The 17500-nt window shown below is 44.4% G+C and overlaps 1 protein-coding gene across 1 annotated transcript in view; it reads left to right on the top strand.

Moving 5' to 3' along the window:
• LOC121844150 (tuberin-like) overlaps positions 1-17500 on the top strand; it is a 75235-nt gene that overhangs the window by 50838 nt on the left and 6897 nt on the right. The window contains 2 exon segments of the mRNA XM_042314071.1: positions 679-868; positions 1197-1290. Of these exon segments, the coding sequence (XP_042170005.1) occupies positions 679-868; positions 1197-1290 (284 nt within the window).

Raw genomic sequence — 17500 nt, 5'->3', positions numbered from 1 at the left:
ACGTTCATGAGGTTTCTGTGATGGAGACGTTAGCACGTTCATGAGGTTTCTGTGATGGAGACGTTAGCACGTTCATGAGGTTTCTGTGATGGAGACGTTAGCACGTTCATGAGGTTTCTGTGATGGAGACGTTAGCACGTTCATGAGGTTTCTGTGATGGAGACGTTAGCGCGTTCATGAGGTTTCTGTGATGGAGACGTTAGCGCGTTCATGAGGTTTCTGTGATGGAGACGTTAGCGCGTTCATGAGGTTTCTGTGATGGAGACGTTAGCGCGTTCATGAGGTTTCTGTGATGGAGACGTTAGCGCGTTCATGAGGTTTCTGTGATGGAGACGTTAGCGCGTTCATGAGGTTTCTGTGATGGAGACGTTAGCGCTTTCATGAGTTTTCTTGGTCTATTCAATGTAGCTTTTTTAGGCAGTTAAAAAGTCTGAGTGTCTGCTGAATTGAAATCACTAGATACTATGGCTGGTAAAAAGTGACCCCATGTTTGAGTGAGAGACCATGCCATTAATGGCATCTGCGACTGTAGGCCTAAGTAGAAAATCAAACATTTGGGCAAGTGACCATAATCCTCGGGTAAAAACATCTTGTGCCTTTTTGAGAGTTTAATCTCAATATCTGATCATAAATAACATCATCGTTGTTCTCTTCTCTCTTGCCATCTTCATCTCTCAGAGGGAGTTGGTTCAGTGTCTGGAAGCAGGGCTGATATACCGCTGTGCCAAGCAGTGTGTGGTTGCCCTGACAATGTGCACCGTGGAGATGCCTGACATCATGATTAAACTCCTCCCCGCCCTCATCGTCAAGCTGACGCACATCTCGGCAACCGTCGCCATGGCGTCGCCCATGCTGGAATTCCTGTCCAGTGAGAACACACCTTAGTTTACACGCCCTGATAGATGGAAGCCAATCAGAGAACAGGATCTGTATACACAGGAAGTTAGATCAGCCAATGAATGTGTGAAGGATTCTTTGTATTTCACTTCCACGTTAGATAATGTTTACATATGGGAAACACACCTAATATACCTCACACAGTCATGTTATATACTTTAGTGTCTTTACAGGGAAGATGACTTGTTCAGTTGTAGAATTAGTGACCCTATTAAATCCTTTCCTGTTGATGATGGTGCCACATGGCAAGGTTAGATTATGTCATGCTAACTGTGTGTGTGTGTGTGTGTGTGTTGTAGCTCTGGTGCGGCTGCCACATCTCTATGCTTACTTTGTAGCAGAGCAGTATGTCAGTGTGTTCGCCATCTCCCTGCCCTACACCAACCCCTCCAAGTGAGTACCCGATACAAGTGTAATAAATGTGTACGCTCTCTCTCTCTCTACCTCTCTCTCTCTCTCTACCCCTCTCTACCTCTCTCTACCTCTCTACCTCTACCTCTCTCTCTCTCTCTCTACCTCTACCCCTCTCTACCCCTCTCTACCTCTCTCTACCTCTCTACCTCTCTCTACCTCTCTACCTCTCTACCTCTCTCTACCTCTCTACCTCTCTCTCTCTACCTCTCTCTACCTCTCTACCTCTCTACCTCTCTCTCTATACCTCTCTATACCTCTCTACCTCTCTACCTCTCTCTCTCTCTCTACCTCTCTACCTCGCTCTCTACCTCTCTCTCTCTCTACCTCTATCCTTTTCTAACTCCTTCTCTCTGTTTCCCCCCCTCTCTCTCTCTCCAGGTTTAACCAGTACATTGTGTCTCTCCAGGTTTAACCAGTACATTGTGTCTCTCTCTCCAGGTTTAACCAGTACATTGTGTCTCTCTCTCCAGGTTTAACCAGTACATTGTGCCTCTCTCTCCAGGTTTAACCAGTACATTGTGCCTCTCTCTCCAGGTTTAACCAGTACATTGTGTCTCTCTCTCCAGGTTTAACCAGTACATTGTGTCTCTCCAGGTTTAACCAGTACATTGTGTCTCTCTCTCCAGGTTTAACCAGTGCATTGTGTCTCTCCACGTTTAACCAGTGCATTGTGTCTCTCCAGGTTTAACCAGTACATTGTGTCTCTCTCTCCAGGTTTAACCAGTGCATTGTGTTTCTCTCTCTCCAGGTTTAACCAGTACATTGTGTCTCTCTCTCCAGGTTTAACCAGTACATTGTGTCTCTCTCTCTCCAGGTTTAACCAGTGCATTGTGTCTCTCCAGGTTTAAGCAGTACATTGTGTCTCTCTCTCCAGGTTTAACCAGTACATTGTGTCTCTCCAGGTTTAACCAGTGCATTGTGTCTCTCCAGGTTTAACCAGTACATTGTGTCTCTCCAGGTTTAACCAGTACATTGTGTCTCTCCAGGTTTAACCAGTACATTGTGTCTGTCTCTCCAGGTTTAACCAGTGCATTGTGTCTCTCCAGGTTTAACCAGTGCATTGTGTCTCTCTCTCCAGGTTTAACCAGTACATTGTGTCTCTCCAGGTTTAACCAGTACATTGTGTCTCTCCAGGTTTAACCAGTGCATTGTGTCTCTCTCTCCAGGTTTAACCAGTGCATTGTGTCTCTCTCTCCAGGTTTAACCAGTACATTGTGTCTCTCTCTCTCCAGGTTTAACCAGTACATTGTGTCTCTCTCTCCAGGTTTAACCAGTGCATTGTGTCTCTCTCTCCAGGTTTAACCAGTGCATTGTGTCTCTCTCTCCAGGTTTAACCAGTGCATTGTGTCTCTCCAGGTTTAACCAGTACATTGTGTCTCTCTCTCTCCAGGTTTAACCAGTACATTGTGTCTCTCCAGGTTTAACCAGTGCATTGTCTCTCTCTCCAGGTTTAACCAGTACATTGTGCCTCTCTCTCCAGGTTTAACCAGTACATTGTGTCTCTCTCTCCAGGTTTAACTAGTACATTGTGTCTCTCCAGGATTAACCAGTACATTGTGTCTCTCTCTCCAGGTTTAACCAGTGCATTGTGTCTCTCCAGGTTTAAGTAGTACATTGTGTCTCTCTCTCCAGGTTTAACCAGTGCATTGTGTCTCTCTCTCCAGGTTTAACCAGTGCATTGTGTCTCTCTCTCCAGGTTTAACCAGTACATTGTGTCTCTCTCTCCAGGTTTAACCAGTGCATTGTGTCTCTCTCTCCAGGTTTAACCAGTGCATTGTGTCTCTCAGGTTTAAGCAGTACATTGTGTCTCTCTCTCCAGGTTTAACCAGTGCATTGTGTCTCTCTCTCCAGGTTTAACCAGTACATTGTGTCTCTCTCTCCAGGTTTAACCAGTGCATTGTGTCTCTCTCTCCAGGTTTAACCAGTGCATTGTGTCTCTCTCTCCAGGTTTAACCAGTGCATTGTGTCTCTCTCTCCAGGTTTAACCAGTGCATTGTGTCTCTCTCTCCAGGTTTAACCAGTACATTGTGTCTCTCCAGGTTTAACCCTGTACATTGTGTCTCTCTCTCCAGGTTTAACCAGTGCATTGTGTCTCTCTCTCCAGGTTTAACCAGTGCATTGTGTTTCTCTCTCTCCAGGTTTAACCAGTACATTGTGTCTCTCTCTCCAGGTTTAACCAGTACATTGTGTCTCTCTCTCTCCAGGTTTAACCAGTGCATTGTGTCTCTCCAGGTTTAAGCAGTACATTGTGTCTCTCTCTCCAGGTTTAACCAGTACATTGTGTCTCTCCAGGTTTAACCAGTGCATTGTGTCTCTCCAGGTTTAACCAGTACATTGTGTCTCTCCAGGTTTAACCAGTACATTGTGTCTCTCCAGGTTTAACCAGTACATTGTGTCTCTCTCTCCAGGTTTAACCAGTACATTGTGTCTCTCCAGGTTTAACCAGTGCATTGTGTCTCTCTCCAGGTTTAACCAGTGCATTGTGTCTCTCCAGGTTTAACCAGTACATTGTGTCTCTCCAGGTTTAACCAGTACATTGTGTCTCTCTCTCAGGTTTAACCAGTGCATTGTGTCTCTCTCTCCAGGTTTAACCAGTGCATTGTGTCTCTCTCTCCAGGTTTAACCAGTGCATTGTGTCTCTCCAGGTTTAACCAGTACATTGTGTCTCTCTCTCTCCAGGTTTAACCAGTACATTGTGTCTCTCCAGGTTTAACCAGTACATTGTCTCTCTCTCCAGGTTTAACCAGTACATTGTGCCTCTCTCTCCAGGTTTAACCAGTACATTGTGTCTCTCTCTCCAGGTTTAACCAGTACATTGTGTCTCTCCAGGATTAACCAGTACATTGTGTCTCTCTCTCCAGGTTTAACCAGTGCATTGTGTCTCTCCAGGTTTAAGCAGTACATTGTGTCTCTCTCTCCAGGTTTAACCAGTGCATTGTGTCTCTCTCTCCAGGTTTAACCAGTGCATTGTGTCTCTCTCTCCAGGTTTAACCAGTGCATTGTGTCTCTCTCTCCAGGTTTAACCAGTACATTGTGTCTCTCTCTCTCCAGGTTTAACCAGTACATTGTGTCTCTCTCTCTCCAGGTTTAACCAGTGCATTGTGTCTCTCTCTCCAGGTTTAACCAGTACATTGTGTCTCTCTCTCTCCAGGTTTAACCAGTACATTGTGTCTCTCTCTCCAGGTTTAACCAGTGCATTGTGTCTCTCCAGGTTTAAGCAGTACATTCTGTCTCTCTCTCCAGGTTTAACCAGTACATTGTGTCTCTCCAGGTTTAACCCTGTACATTGTGTGTCTCTCTCTCCAGGTTTAACCAGTGCATTGTCTCTCTCTCTCCAGGTTTAACCAGTGCATTGTCTCTCTCTCTCCAGGTTTAACCAGTGCATTGTCTCTCTCTCTCCAGGTTTAACCAGTGCATTGTGTCTCTCTCTCCAGGTTTAACCAGTGCATTGTCTCTCTCTCTCCAGGTTTAACCAGTGCATTGTCTCTCTCTCTCCAGGTTTAACCAGTGCATTGTATCTCTCTCTCCAGGTTTAACCAGTGCATTGTGTCTCTCTCTCCAGGTTTAACCAGTGCATTGTGTCTCTCCAGGTTTAACCAGTGCATTGTGTCTCTCCAGGTTTAACCAGTACATTGTGTCTCTCTCTCTCCAGGTTTAACCAGTACATTGTGTCTCTCCAGGTTTAACCAGTACATTGTGTCTCTCCAGGTTTAACCAGTGCATTGTGTCTCTCCAGGTTTAACCAGTGCATTGTGTCTCTCCAGGTTTAAGCAGTACATTGTGTCTCTCCAGGTTTAACCAGTACATTGTGTCTCTCCAGGTTTAACCAGTACATTGTGTCTCTCCAGGTTTAACCAGTACATTGTGTCTCTCCAGGTTTAACCAGTACATTGTGTCTCTCCAGGTTTAACCAGTACATTGTGTCTCTCCAGGTTTAACCAGTGCATTGTGTCTCTCTCTCCAGGTTTAACCAGTGCATTGTGTCTCTCCAGGTTTAACCAGTGCATTGTGTCTCTCAGGTTTAACCAGTACATTGTGTCTCTCCAGGTTTAACCAGTACATTGTGTCTCTCCAGGTTTAACCAGTACATTGTGTCTCTCTCTCCAGGTTTAACCAGTACATTGTGTCTCTCTCTCCAGGTTTAACCAGTGCATTGTGTCTCTCCAGGTTTAACCAGTGCATTGTGTCTCTCTCTCCAGGTTTAACCAGTACATTGTGTCTCTCTCTCCAGGTTTAACCAGTGCATTGTGTTTCTCTCTCTCCAGGTTTAACCAGTACATTGTGTCTCTCTCTCCAGGTTTAACCAGTACATTGTGTCTCTCTCTCTCAGGTTTAACCAGTGCATTGTGTCTCTCCAGGTTTAAGCAGTACATTGTGTCTCTCTCTCCAGGTTTAACCAGTACATTGTGTCTCTCCAGGTTTAACCAGTGCATTGTGTCTCTCCAGGTTTAACCAGTACATTGTGTCTCTCAGGTTTAACCAGTACATTGTGTCTCTCTCTCCAGGTTTAACCAGTACATTGTGTCTCTCTCTCCAGGTTTAACCAGTGCATTGTGTCTCTCCAGGTTTAACCAGTACATTGTGTCTCTCTCTCCAGGTTTAACCAGTACATTGTGTCTCTCCAGGTTTAACCAGTACATTGTGTCTCTCCAGGTTTAACCAGTGCATTGTGTCTCTCTCTCCAGGTTTAACCAGTGCATTGTGTCTCTCTCTCCAGGTTTAACCAGTACATTGTGTCTCTCTCTCCAGGTTTAACCAGTACATTGTGTCTCTCTCTCCAGGTTTAACCAGTACATTGTGTCTCTCTCTCCAGGTTTAACCAGTGCATTGTGTCTCTCTCTCCAGGTTTAACCAGTGCATTGTGTCTCTCCAGGTTTAACCAGTACATTGTGTCTCTCTCTCTCCAGGTTTAACCAGTACATTGTGTCTCTCCAGGTTTAACCAGTACATTGTCTCTCTCTCCAGGTTTAACCAGTACATTGTGCCTCTCTCTCCAGGTTTAACCAGTACATTGTGTCTCTCTCTCCAGGTTTAACTAGTACATTGTGTCTCTCCAGGATTAACCAGTACATTGTGTCTCTCTCTCCAGGTTTAACCAGTGCATTGTGTCTCTCCAGATTTAAGCAGTACATTGTGTCTCTCTCTCCAGGTTTAACCAGTGCATTGTGTCTCTCCAGGTTTAAGCAGTACATTGTGTCTCTCTCTCCAGGTTTAACCAGTGCATTGTGTCTCTCTCTCCAGGTTTAACCAGTGCATTGTGTCTCTCCAGGTTTAAGCAGTACATTGTGTCTCTCTCCAGGTTTAACCAGTGCATTGTGTCTCTCTCTCCAGGTTTAACCAGTACATTGTGTCTCTCTCTCCAGGTTTAACCAGTGCATTGTGTCTCTCTCTCCAGGTTTAACCAGTGCATTGTGTCTCTCTCTCCAGGTTTAACCAGTGCATTGTGTCTCTCTCTCCAGGTTTAACCAGTGCATTGTGTCTCTCTCTCCAGGTTTAACCAGTACATTGTGTCTCTCCAGGTTTAACCCTGTACATTGTGTCTCTCTCTCCAGGTTTAACCAGTGCATTGTGTCTCTCTCTCCAGGTTTAACCAGTGCATTGTGTTTCTCTCTCCAGGTTTAACCAGTACATTGTGTCTCTCTCTCCAGGTTTAACCAGTACATTGTGTCTCTCTCTCAGGTTTAACCAGTGCATTGTGTCTCTCCAGGTTTAAGCAGTACATTGTGTCTCTCTCTCCAGGTTTAACCAGTACATTGTGTCTCTCCAGGTTTAACCAGTGCATTGTGTCTCTCCAGGTTTAACCAGTACATTGTGTCTCTCCAGGTTTAACCAGTACATTGTGTCTCTCCAGGTTTAACCAGTACATTGTGTCTCTCTCTCCAGGTTTAACCAGTACATTGTGTCTCTCTCTCCAGGTTTAACCAGTGCATTGTGTCTCTCTCTCAGGTTTAACCAGTGCATTGTGTCTCTCCAGGTTTAACCAGTACATTGTGTCTCTCCAGGTTTAACCAGTACATTGTGTCTCTCTCTCCAGGTTTAACCAGTGCATTGTGTCTCTCTCTCCAGGTTTAACCAGTGCATTGTGTCTCTCTCTCCAGGTTTAACCAGTGCATTGTGTCTCTCCAGGTTTAACCAGTACATTGTGTCTCTCTCTCTCCAGGTTTAACCAGTACATTGTGTCTCTCCAGGTTTAACCAGTACATTGTCTCTCTCTCCAGGTTTAACCAGTACATTGTGCCTCTCTCTCCAGGTTTAACCAGTACATTGTGTCTCTCTCTCCAGGTTTAACCAGTACATTGTGTCTCTCAGGATTAACCAGTACATTGTGTCTCTCTCTCCAGGTTTAACCAGTGCATTGTGTCTCTCCAGGTTTAAGCAGTACATTGTGTTCTCTCTCCAGGTTTAACCAGTGCATTGTGTCTCTCTCTCCAGGTTTAACCAGTGCATTGTGTCTCTCTCTCCAGGTTTAACCAGTGCATTGTGTCTCTCTCTCTCCAGGTTTAACCAGTACATTGTGTCTCTCTCTCTCAGGTTTAACCAGTACATTGTGTCTCTCTCTCTCCAGGTTTAACCAGTACATTGTGTCTCTCTCTCCAGGTTTAACCAGTACATTGTGTCTCTCTCCAGGTTTAACCAGTGCATTGTGTCTCTCTCTCCAGGTTTAACCAGTGCATTGTGTGTCTCTCTCAGGTTTAACCAGTGCATTGTGTCTCTCTCTCCAGGTTTAACCAGTACATTGTGTCTCTCCAGGTTTAACCCTGTACATTGTGTCTCTCTCTCCAGGTTTAACCAGTGCATTGTGTCTCTCTCTCCAGGTTTAACCAGTGCATTGTCTCTCTCTCTCAGGTTTAACCAGTGCATTGTCTCTCTCTCTCAGGTTTAACCAGTGCATTGTGTCTCTCTCTCCAGGTTTAACCAGTGCATTGTCTCTCTCTCTCCAGGTTTAACCAGTGCATTGTCTCTCTCTCCAGGTTTAACCAGTGCATTGTCTCTCTCTCTCAGGTTTAACCAGTGCATTGTGTCTCTCTCTCCAGGTTTAACCAGTGCATTGTGTCTCTCCAGGTTTAACCAGTGCATTGTGTCTCTCCAGGTTTAACCAGTACATTGTGTCTCTCTCTCCAGGTTTAACCAGTACATTGTGTCTCTCCAGGTTTAACCAGTACATTGTGTCTCTCCAGGTTTAACCAGTACATTGTGTCTCTCCAGGTTTAACCAGTGCATTGTGTCTCTCCAGGTTTAACCAGTACATTGTGTCTCTCAGGTTTAACCAGTACATTGTGTCTCTCCAGGTTTAACCAGTACATTGTGTCTCTCCAGGTTTAACCAGTACATTGTGTCTCTCCAGGTTTAACCAGTACATTGTGTCTCTCCAGGTTTAACCAGTACATTGTGTCTCTCCAGGTTTAACCAGTGCATTGTGTCTCTCTCTCCAGGTTTAACCAGTGCATTGTGTCTCTCCAGGTTTAACCAGTGCATTGTGTCTCTCCAGGTTTAACCAGTGCATTGTGTCTCTCCAGGTTTAACCAGTACATTGTGTCTCTCCAGGTTTAACCAGTGCATTGTGTCTCTCCAGGTTTAACCAGTACATTGTGTCTCTCCAGGTTTAACCAGTACATTGTGTCTCTCCAGGTTTAACCAGTACATTGTGTCTCTCCAGGTTTAACCAGTACATTGTGTCTCTCCAGGTTTAACCAGTACATTGTGTCTCTCCAGGTTTAACCAGTACATTGTGTCTCTCCAGGTTTAACCAGTACATTGTCTCTCTCTCCAGGTTTAACCAGTACATTGTGCCTCTCTCTCCAGGTTTAACCAGTATATTGTGTCTCTCTCTCCAGGTTTAACCAGTACATTGTGTCTCTCCAGGATTAACCAGTACATTGTGTCTCTCTCTCCAGGTTTAACCAGTGCATTGTGTCTCTCCAGGTTTAAGCAGTACATTGTGTGTGTCTCTCCAGGTTTAAGCAGTACATTGTGTCTCTCTCTCTCCAGGTTTAACCAGTACATTGTGTCTCTCTCTCTCCAGGTTTAACCAGTGCATTGTGTCTCTCTCTCCAGGTTTAACCAGTGCATTGTGTCTCTCTCTCCAGGTTTAACCAGTGCATTGTGTCTCTCTCTCCAGGTTTAACCAGTGCATTGTGTTTCTCTCTCCAGGTTTAACCAGTACATTGTGTCTCTCTCTCAGGTTTAACCAGTACATTGTGTCTCTCTCTCTCCAGGTTTAACCAGTGCATTGTGTCTCTCCAGGTTTAAGCAGTACATTGTCTCTCTCTCTCCAGGTTTAACCAGTACATTGTGTATCTCCAGGTTTAACCAGTGCATTGTGTCTCTCCAGGTTTAACCAGTACATTGTGTCTCTCTCTCCAGGTTTAACCAGTACATTGTGTCTCTCTCTCCAGGTTTAACCAGTACATTGTGTCTCTCTCTCCAGGTTTAACCAGTACATTGTGTCTCTCTCTCCAGGTTTAACCAGTACATTGTGTCTCTCTCTCAGGTTTAACCAGTGCATTGTGTCTCTCTCTCCAGGTTTAACCAGTACATTGTGTCTCTCTCTCCAGGTTTAACCAGTGCATTGTGTCTCTCTCTCCAGGTTTAACCAGTGCATTGTGTCTCTCTCCAGGTTTAACCAGTGCATTGTGTCTCTCCAGGTTTAACCAGTACATTGTGTCTCTCTCTCTCCAGGTTTAACCAGTACATTGTGTCTCTCCAGGTTTAACCAGTACATTGTCTCTCTCTCCAGGTTTAACCAGTACATTGTGCCTCTCTCTCCAGGTTTAACCAGTACATTGTGTCTCTCTCTCTCTCCAGGTTTAACCAGTACATTGTGTCTCTCTCTCCAGGTTTAACCAGTGCATTGTGTCTCTCTCTCCAGGTTTAACCAGTGCATTGTGTGTCTCTCTCTCAGGTTTAACCAGTGCATTGTGTCTCTCTCTCCAGGTTTAACCAGTGCATTGTGTCTCTCCAGGTTTAACCAGTACATTGTGTCTCTCTCTCTCCAGGTTTAACCAGTACATTGTGTCTCTCCAGGTTTAACCAGTACATTGTCTCTCTCTCCAGGTTTAACCAGTACATTGTGTCTCTCTCTCCAGGTTTAACTAGTACATTGTGTCTCTCCAGGATTAACCAGTACATTGTGTCTCTCCAGGATTAACCAGTACATTGTGTCTCTCTCTCCAGGTTTAACCAGTGCATTGTGTCTCTCCAGGTTTAAGCAGTACATTGTGTCTCTCTCTCCAGGTTTAAGCAGTACATTGTGTCTCTCTCTCCAGGTTTAACCAGTGCATTGTGTCTCTCTCTCCAGGTTTAACCAGTGCATTGTGTCTCTCTCTCCAGGTTTAACCAGTGCATTGTGTCTCTCTCTCTCAGGTTTAACCAGTACATTGTGTCTCTCTCTCCAGGTTTAACCAGTACATTGTGTCTCTCCAGGTTTAACCAGTACATTGTCTCTCTCTCAGGTTTAACCAGTACATTGTGCCTCTCTCTCCAGGTTTAACCAGTACATTGTGTCTCTCTCTCAGGTTTAACCAGTACATTGTGTCTCTCTCTCCAGGATTAACCAGTACATTGTGTCTCTCTCTCCAGGTTTAACCAGTGCATTGTGTCTCTCCAGGTTTAAGCAGTACATTGTGTCTCTCTCTCCAGGTTTAACCAGTGCATTGTGTCTCTCCAGGTTTAAGCAGTACATGGTGTCTCTCTCTCCAGGTTTAACCAGTACATGGTGTCTCTCTCTCCAGGTTTAAGCAGTACATTGTGTCTCTCTCTCCAGGTTTAACCAGTGCATTGTGTCTCTCTCTCCAGGTTTAACCAGTGCATTGTGTCTCTCTCTCCAGGTTTAACCAGTGCATTGTGTCTCTCTCTCTCCAGGTTTAACCAGTACATTGTGTCTCTCTCTCTCCAGGTTTAACCAGTACATTGTGTCTCTCTCTCTCAGGTTTAACCAGTACATTGTGTCTCTCTCTCCAGGTTTAACCAGTGCATTGTGTCTCTCTCTCCAGGTTTAACCAGTGCATTGTGTCTCTCTCTCTCCAGGTTTAACCAGTACATTGTGTCTCTCTCTCTCAGGTTTAACCAGTACATTGTGTCTCTCTCTCCAGGTTTAACCAGTGCATTGTCTCTCCAGGTTTAACCAGTACATTGTGTCTCTCTCTCCAGGTTTAACCAGTGCATTGTGTCTCTCAGGTTTAAGCAGTACATTGTGTCTCTCTCTCCAGGTTTAACCAGTGCATTGTGTCTCTCTCTCCAGGTTTAACCAGTGCATTGTGTCTCTCTCTCCAGGTTTAACCAGTGCATTGTGTCTCTCTCTCCAGGTTTAACCAGTGCATTGTGTCTCTCCAGGTTTAACCAGTACATTGTGTCTCTCTCTCTCAGGTTTAACCAGTACATTGTGTCTCTCCAGGTTTAACCAGTAAATTGTCTCTCTCTCCAGGTTTAACCAGTACATTGTGCCTCTCTCTCCAGGTTTAACCAGTACATTGTGCCTCTCTCTCCAGGTTTAACCAGTACATTGTGTCTCTCCAGGATTAACCAGTACATTGTGTCTCTCTCTCCAGGTTTAACCAGTGCATTGTGTCTCTCCAGGTTTAAGCAGTACATTGTGTCTCTCTCTCCAGGTTTAACCAGTGCATTGTGTCTCTCTCTCCAGGTTTAACCAGTGCATTGTGTCTCTCTCTCCAGGTTTAACCAGTGCATTGTGTCTCTCTCTCTCCAGGTTTAACCAGTACATTGTGTCTCTCTCTCTCCAGGTTTAACCAGTACATTGTGTCTCTCTCTCTCCAGGTTTAACCAGTACATTGTGTCTCTCTCTCTCCAGGTTTAACCAGTGCATTGTGTCTCTCTCTCCAGGTTTAACCAGTGCATTGTGTCTCTCTCTCCAGGTTTAACCAGTACATTGTGTCTCTCCAGGTTTAACCCTGTACATTGTGTCTCTCTCTCCAGGTTTAACCAGTACATTGTGTCTCTCCAGGATTAACCAGTACATTGTGTCTCTCTCTCCAGGTTTAACCAGTGCATTGTGTCTCTCCAGGTTTAAGCAGTACATTGTGTCTCTCTCTCAGGTTTAACCAGTGCATTGTGTCTCTCCAGGTTTAACCAGTGCATTGTGTCTCTCTCTCTCCAGGTTTAACCAGTACATTGTGTCTCTCTCTCCAGGTTTAACCAGTACATTGTGTCTCTCCAGGTTTAACCAGTGCATTGTGTCTCTCTCTCAGGTTTAACCAGTGCATTGTGTCTCTCTCTCCAGGTTTAACCAGTGCATTGTGTCTCTCTCTCCAGGTTTAACCAGTGCATTGTGTCTCTCTCTCCAGGTTTAACCAGTGCATTGTGTCTCTCCAGGTTTAACCAGTACATTGTGTCTCTCTCTCTCCAGGTTTAACCAGTACATTGTGTCTCTCCAGGTTTAACCAGTAAATTGTCTCTCTCTCCAGGTTTAACCAGTACATTGTGCCTCTCTCTCCAGGTTTAACCAGTACATTGTGCCTCTCTCTCCAGGTTTAACCAGTACATTGTGTCTCTCCAGGATTAACCAGTACATTGTGTCTCTCTCTCCAGGTTTAACCAGTGCATTGTGTCTCTCCAGGTTTAAGCAGTACATTGTGTCTCTCTCTCCAGGTTTAACCAGTGCATTGTGTCTCTCTCTCAGGTTTAACCAGTGCATTGTGTCTCTCTCTCCAGGTTTAACCAGTGCATTGTGTCTCTCTCTCTCCAGGTTTAACCAGTACATTGTGTCTCTCTCTCCAGGTTTAACCAGTACATTGTGTCTCTCTCTCCAGGTTTAACCAGTGCATTGTGTCTCTCTCTCCAGGTTTAACCAGTGCATTGTGTCTCTCTCTCCAGGTTTAACCAGTGCATTGTGTCTCTCTCTCCAGGTTTAACCAGTACATTGTGTCTCTCCAGGTTTAACCCTGTACATTGTGTCTCTCTCTCCAGGTTTAACCAGTACATTGTGTCTCTCCAGGATTAACCAGTACATTGTGTCTCTCTCTCCAGGTTTAACCAGTGCATTGTGTCTCTCCAGGTTTAAGCAGTACATTGTGTCTCTCTCTCCAGGTTTAACCAGTGCATTGTGTCTCTCCAGGTTTAACCAGTGCATTGTCTCTCTCTCCAGGCTTAACCAGTACATTGTGCCTCTCTCTCCAGGTTTAACCAGTACATTGTGTCTCTCCAGGTTTAACCAGTGCATTGTGTCTCTCCAGGTTTAAACAGTACATTGTGTCTCTCCAGGTTTAACCAGTACATTGTGTCTCTCTCTCCAGGTTTAACCAGTACATTGTGTCTCTCCAGGTTTAACCAGTGCATTGTGTCTCTCCAGGTTTAACCAGTACATTGTGTCTCTCTCTCCAGGTTTAACCAGTACATTGTGTCTCTCCAGGTTTAACCAGTACATTGTGTCTCTCTCTCCAGGTTTAACCAGTGCATTGTGTCTCTCTCTCCAGGTTTAACCAGTGCATTGTGTCTCTCTCTCCAGGTTTAACCAGTGCATTGTGTCTCTCTCTCCAGGTTTAACCAGTACATTGTGTCTCTCCAGGTTTAACCAGTGCATTGTGTCTCTCTCTCAGGTTTAACCAGTGCATTGTGTCTCTCCAGGTTTAAGCAGTACATTGTGTCTCTCTCTCCAGGTTTAACCAGTGCATTGTGTCTCTCTCTCCAGGTTTAACCAGTGCATTGTGTCTCTCTCTCCAGGTTTAACCAGTGCATTGTGTCTCTCTCTCCAGGTTTAACCAGTGCATTGTGTCTCTCTCTCTCCAGGTTTAACCAGTACATTGTGTCTCTCTCTCTCCAGGTTTAACCAGTACATTGTGTCTCTCTCTCCAGGTTTAACCAGTGCATTGTGTCTCTCTCTCCAGGTTTAACCAGTGCATTGTGTCTCTCTCTCCAGGTTTAACCAGTGCATTGTGTCTCTCTCTCCAGGTTTAACCAGTGCATTGTGTCTCTCTCTCCAGGTTTAACCAGTACATTGTGTCTCTCTCTCAGGATTAACCAGTGCATTGTGTCTCTCTCTCCAGGATTAACCAGTGCATTGTTTCTCTCTCTCAGGTTTAACCAGTACATTGTGTCTCTCCAGGATTAACCAGTACATTGTGTCTCTCTCTCCAGGTTTAACCAGTGCATTGTGTCTCTCCAGGTTTAAGCAGTACATTGTGTCTCTCTCTCCAGGTTTAACCAGTGCATTGTGTCTCTCTCTCCAGGTTTAACCAGTGCATTGTGTCTCTCCAGGTTTAACCAGTACATTGTGTCTCTCTCTCTCCAGGTTTAACCAGTACATTGTGTCTCTCTCTCCAGGTTTAACCAGTACATTGTGTCTCTCTCTCTCCAGGTTTAACCAGTGCATTGTGTCTCTCCAGGTTTAAGCAGTACATTGTGTCTCTCTCCAGGTTTAACCAGTACATTGTGTCTCTCAGGTTTAACCAGTGCATTGTGTCTCTCCAGGTTTAACCAGTACATTGTGTCTCTCCAGGTTTAACCAGTACATTGTGTCTCTCTCTCCAGGTTTAACCAGTACATTGTGTCTCTCTCTCAGGTTTAACCAGTACATTGTGTCTCTCTCTCCAGGTTTAACCAGTACATTGTGTCTCTCCAGGTTTAACCAGTACATTGTGTCTCTCTCTCCAGGTTTAACCAGTACATTGTGTCTCTCCAGGTTTAAGCAGTACATTGTGTCTCTCTCTCCAGGTTTAACCAGTGCATTGTGTCTCTCTCTCCAGGTTTAACCAGTGCACTGTGTCTCTCTCTCCAGGTTTAACCAGTACATTGTGTCTCTCCAGGTTTAACCAGTGCATTGTGTCTCTCTCTCCAGGTTTAACCAGTACATTGTGTCTCTCTCTCCAGGTTTAACCAGTGCATTGTGTCTCTCCAGGTTTAACCAGTACATTGTGTCTCTCTCTCCAGGTTTAACCAGTACATTGTGTCTCTCCAGGTTTAACCAGTACATTGTGTCTCTCTCTCAGGTTTAACCAGTGCATTGTGTCTCTCTCCAGGTTTAACCAGTGCATTGTGTCTCTCTCTCCAGGTTTAACCAGTACATTGTGTCTCTCTCTCAGGTTTAACCAGTGCATTGTGTCTCTCTCTCCAGGTTTAACCAGTGCATTGTGTCTCTCTCTCCAGGTTTAACCAGTGCATTGTGTCTCTCCAGGTTTAACCAGTACATTGTGTGTCTCTCTCTCTCCAGGTTTAACCAGTACATTGTCTCTCTCCAGGTTTAACCAGTACATTGTCTCTCTCTCCAGGTTTAACCAGTACATTGTGCCTCTCTCTCCAGGTTTAACCAGTACATTGTGTCTCTCTCTCCAGGTTTAACCAGTACATTGTGTCTCTCCAGGATTAACCAGTACATTGTGTGTCTCTCTCCAGGTTTAACCAGTGCATTGTGTCTCTCCAGGTTTAAGCAGTACATTGTGTCTCTCTCTCCAGGTTTAACCAGTGCATTGTGTCTCTCTCTCCAGGTTTAACCAGTGCATTGTGTCTCTCTCTCCAGGTTTAACCAGTGCATTGTGTCTCTCTCTCCAGGTTTAACCAGTGCATTGTGTCTCTCTCTCTCAGGTTTAACCAGTGCATTGTGTCTCTCTCTCTCAGGTTTAACCAGTACATTGTGTCTCTCTCTCTCCAGGTTTAACCAGTACATTGTGTCTCTCTCTCAGGTTTAACCAGTGCATTGTGTCTCTCTCTCCAGGTTTAACCAGTGCATTGTGTCTCTCTCTCCAGGTTTAACCTCTTGATGCTACCCATCCCGGATCCGGGATCGTGACTACGGCTCAAGCTCATTAGCATAACGCAAAATGCGAAAAAATATTCTTAGACATATTTAACCTCCACACCTACACAAGTCCAATAGCTCAAATGAAGGATAAACACCTTGTTCATCTACCCAGCAAGTCAGATTTCTAAAATGTTTTACGGCGAAAACATAGCACACATTTATATTAGACCACCACCGAAACAAAAGGCAAGCGGCGGCCATTTTGTCCCAGAAAATATAAAATTTAAAAGTAGGATTAAAAAATAAATAATTCACTAACCTTTTGAAAATCTTCATCAGATGACAGTAATATTACATGTTACACAGTACATTTTTTTTTTTTTTTTCAATAATATGCCATTAATATCCATAAATCTCTGTTTACAATGACGACATTTCAAAAATGCTACTCAAAATGTCCGGAGAAATTATGATAGCTCCGACAGATAACGTCAGATAACAAGCAATAAACATGACTAAATATACATGTTCTACATATAGTTACAAAGATACACTTCTTCTTAATACAACCGCTGTGTTACATTTATTTTTAACGTTACAGAATTCGTTCACTAGTCTATGCTATGAGTCGGCGCTCAGATATTAGCAGTGTCTCCTCTACGTTTGGAGTCCACAGAAACCCAAAATAACCACATAAATATTCCCTTACCTTTGATGTTCTTCGATCAGAAGACGTAGAAGGAGTCATACTTACCCAATACATCGTTTGGTTTCAAGTTGTGCGTCTTTGTATTAGCATATGCTAACAGCTTCAGCTGAAATGCACCCAAAATAACTTCTGCTCCTTCTGGTCCCGCACTCTTGCGCATCAAACTTCAAAATTACATATTATATGTCGACTAAACTGGTCAAACTAAGTGCAGAATCGAGCAAAATGATGTTTTTATCATGTAAAACAATGATAATCGCAAACAAACGAACCGGCTTCAACTGGTGTCTATTGGAAAAGAACGTTCTCCAAATCGGCGCGCGCAATAGAGTGCATGTATGTGAGAGTGAACCGGGCATTTTCGCCCGCCAAAGGATGAGGGAGCGCGAAATTCAAACAATGAACGTGCCAATTGAAAGCAGACATCGCGCTGAACAAATACATACTGTTCCCAGATCGGTAGCTGCCTGGGAAGGGTGGGGGCGATGACGTCAAAGTTGACCCAACTTTTCTCTTGACAAGAGAGAGTTTGGGAGAAAGGCTGCCCTGAGAGTTCTGCTTTACATACAGACATAATTTAAACGGTTTTAGAAACTTTAGAGTGTTTTCTATTCAATAATTATTATTATATGCATATATTAGCAATTTTGGAAAAAAATATTTTCAGTTTACTATGGGCACGCACTTCCTCCAACGGGGGGCAGTATTGAGCCATAAGCTCAAGAGGTTAACCAGTGCATTGTGTCTCTCTCACCAGGTTTAACCAGTGCATTGTGTCTCTCTCTCAGGTT

Source organism: Oncorhynchus tshawytscha, unplaced genomic scaffold, assembly GCF_018296145.1.
Source record: "Oncorhynchus tshawytscha isolate Ot180627B unplaced genomic scaffold, Otsh_v2.0 Un_contig_2545_pilon_pilon, whole genome shotgun sequence".
Classification (NCBI taxonomy): Eukaryota; Metazoa; Chordata; class Actinopteri; order Salmoniformes; family Salmonidae; genus Oncorhynchus; species Oncorhynchus tshawytscha.
This window is presented reverse-complemented; position numbering and strand designations above follow the sequence as displayed.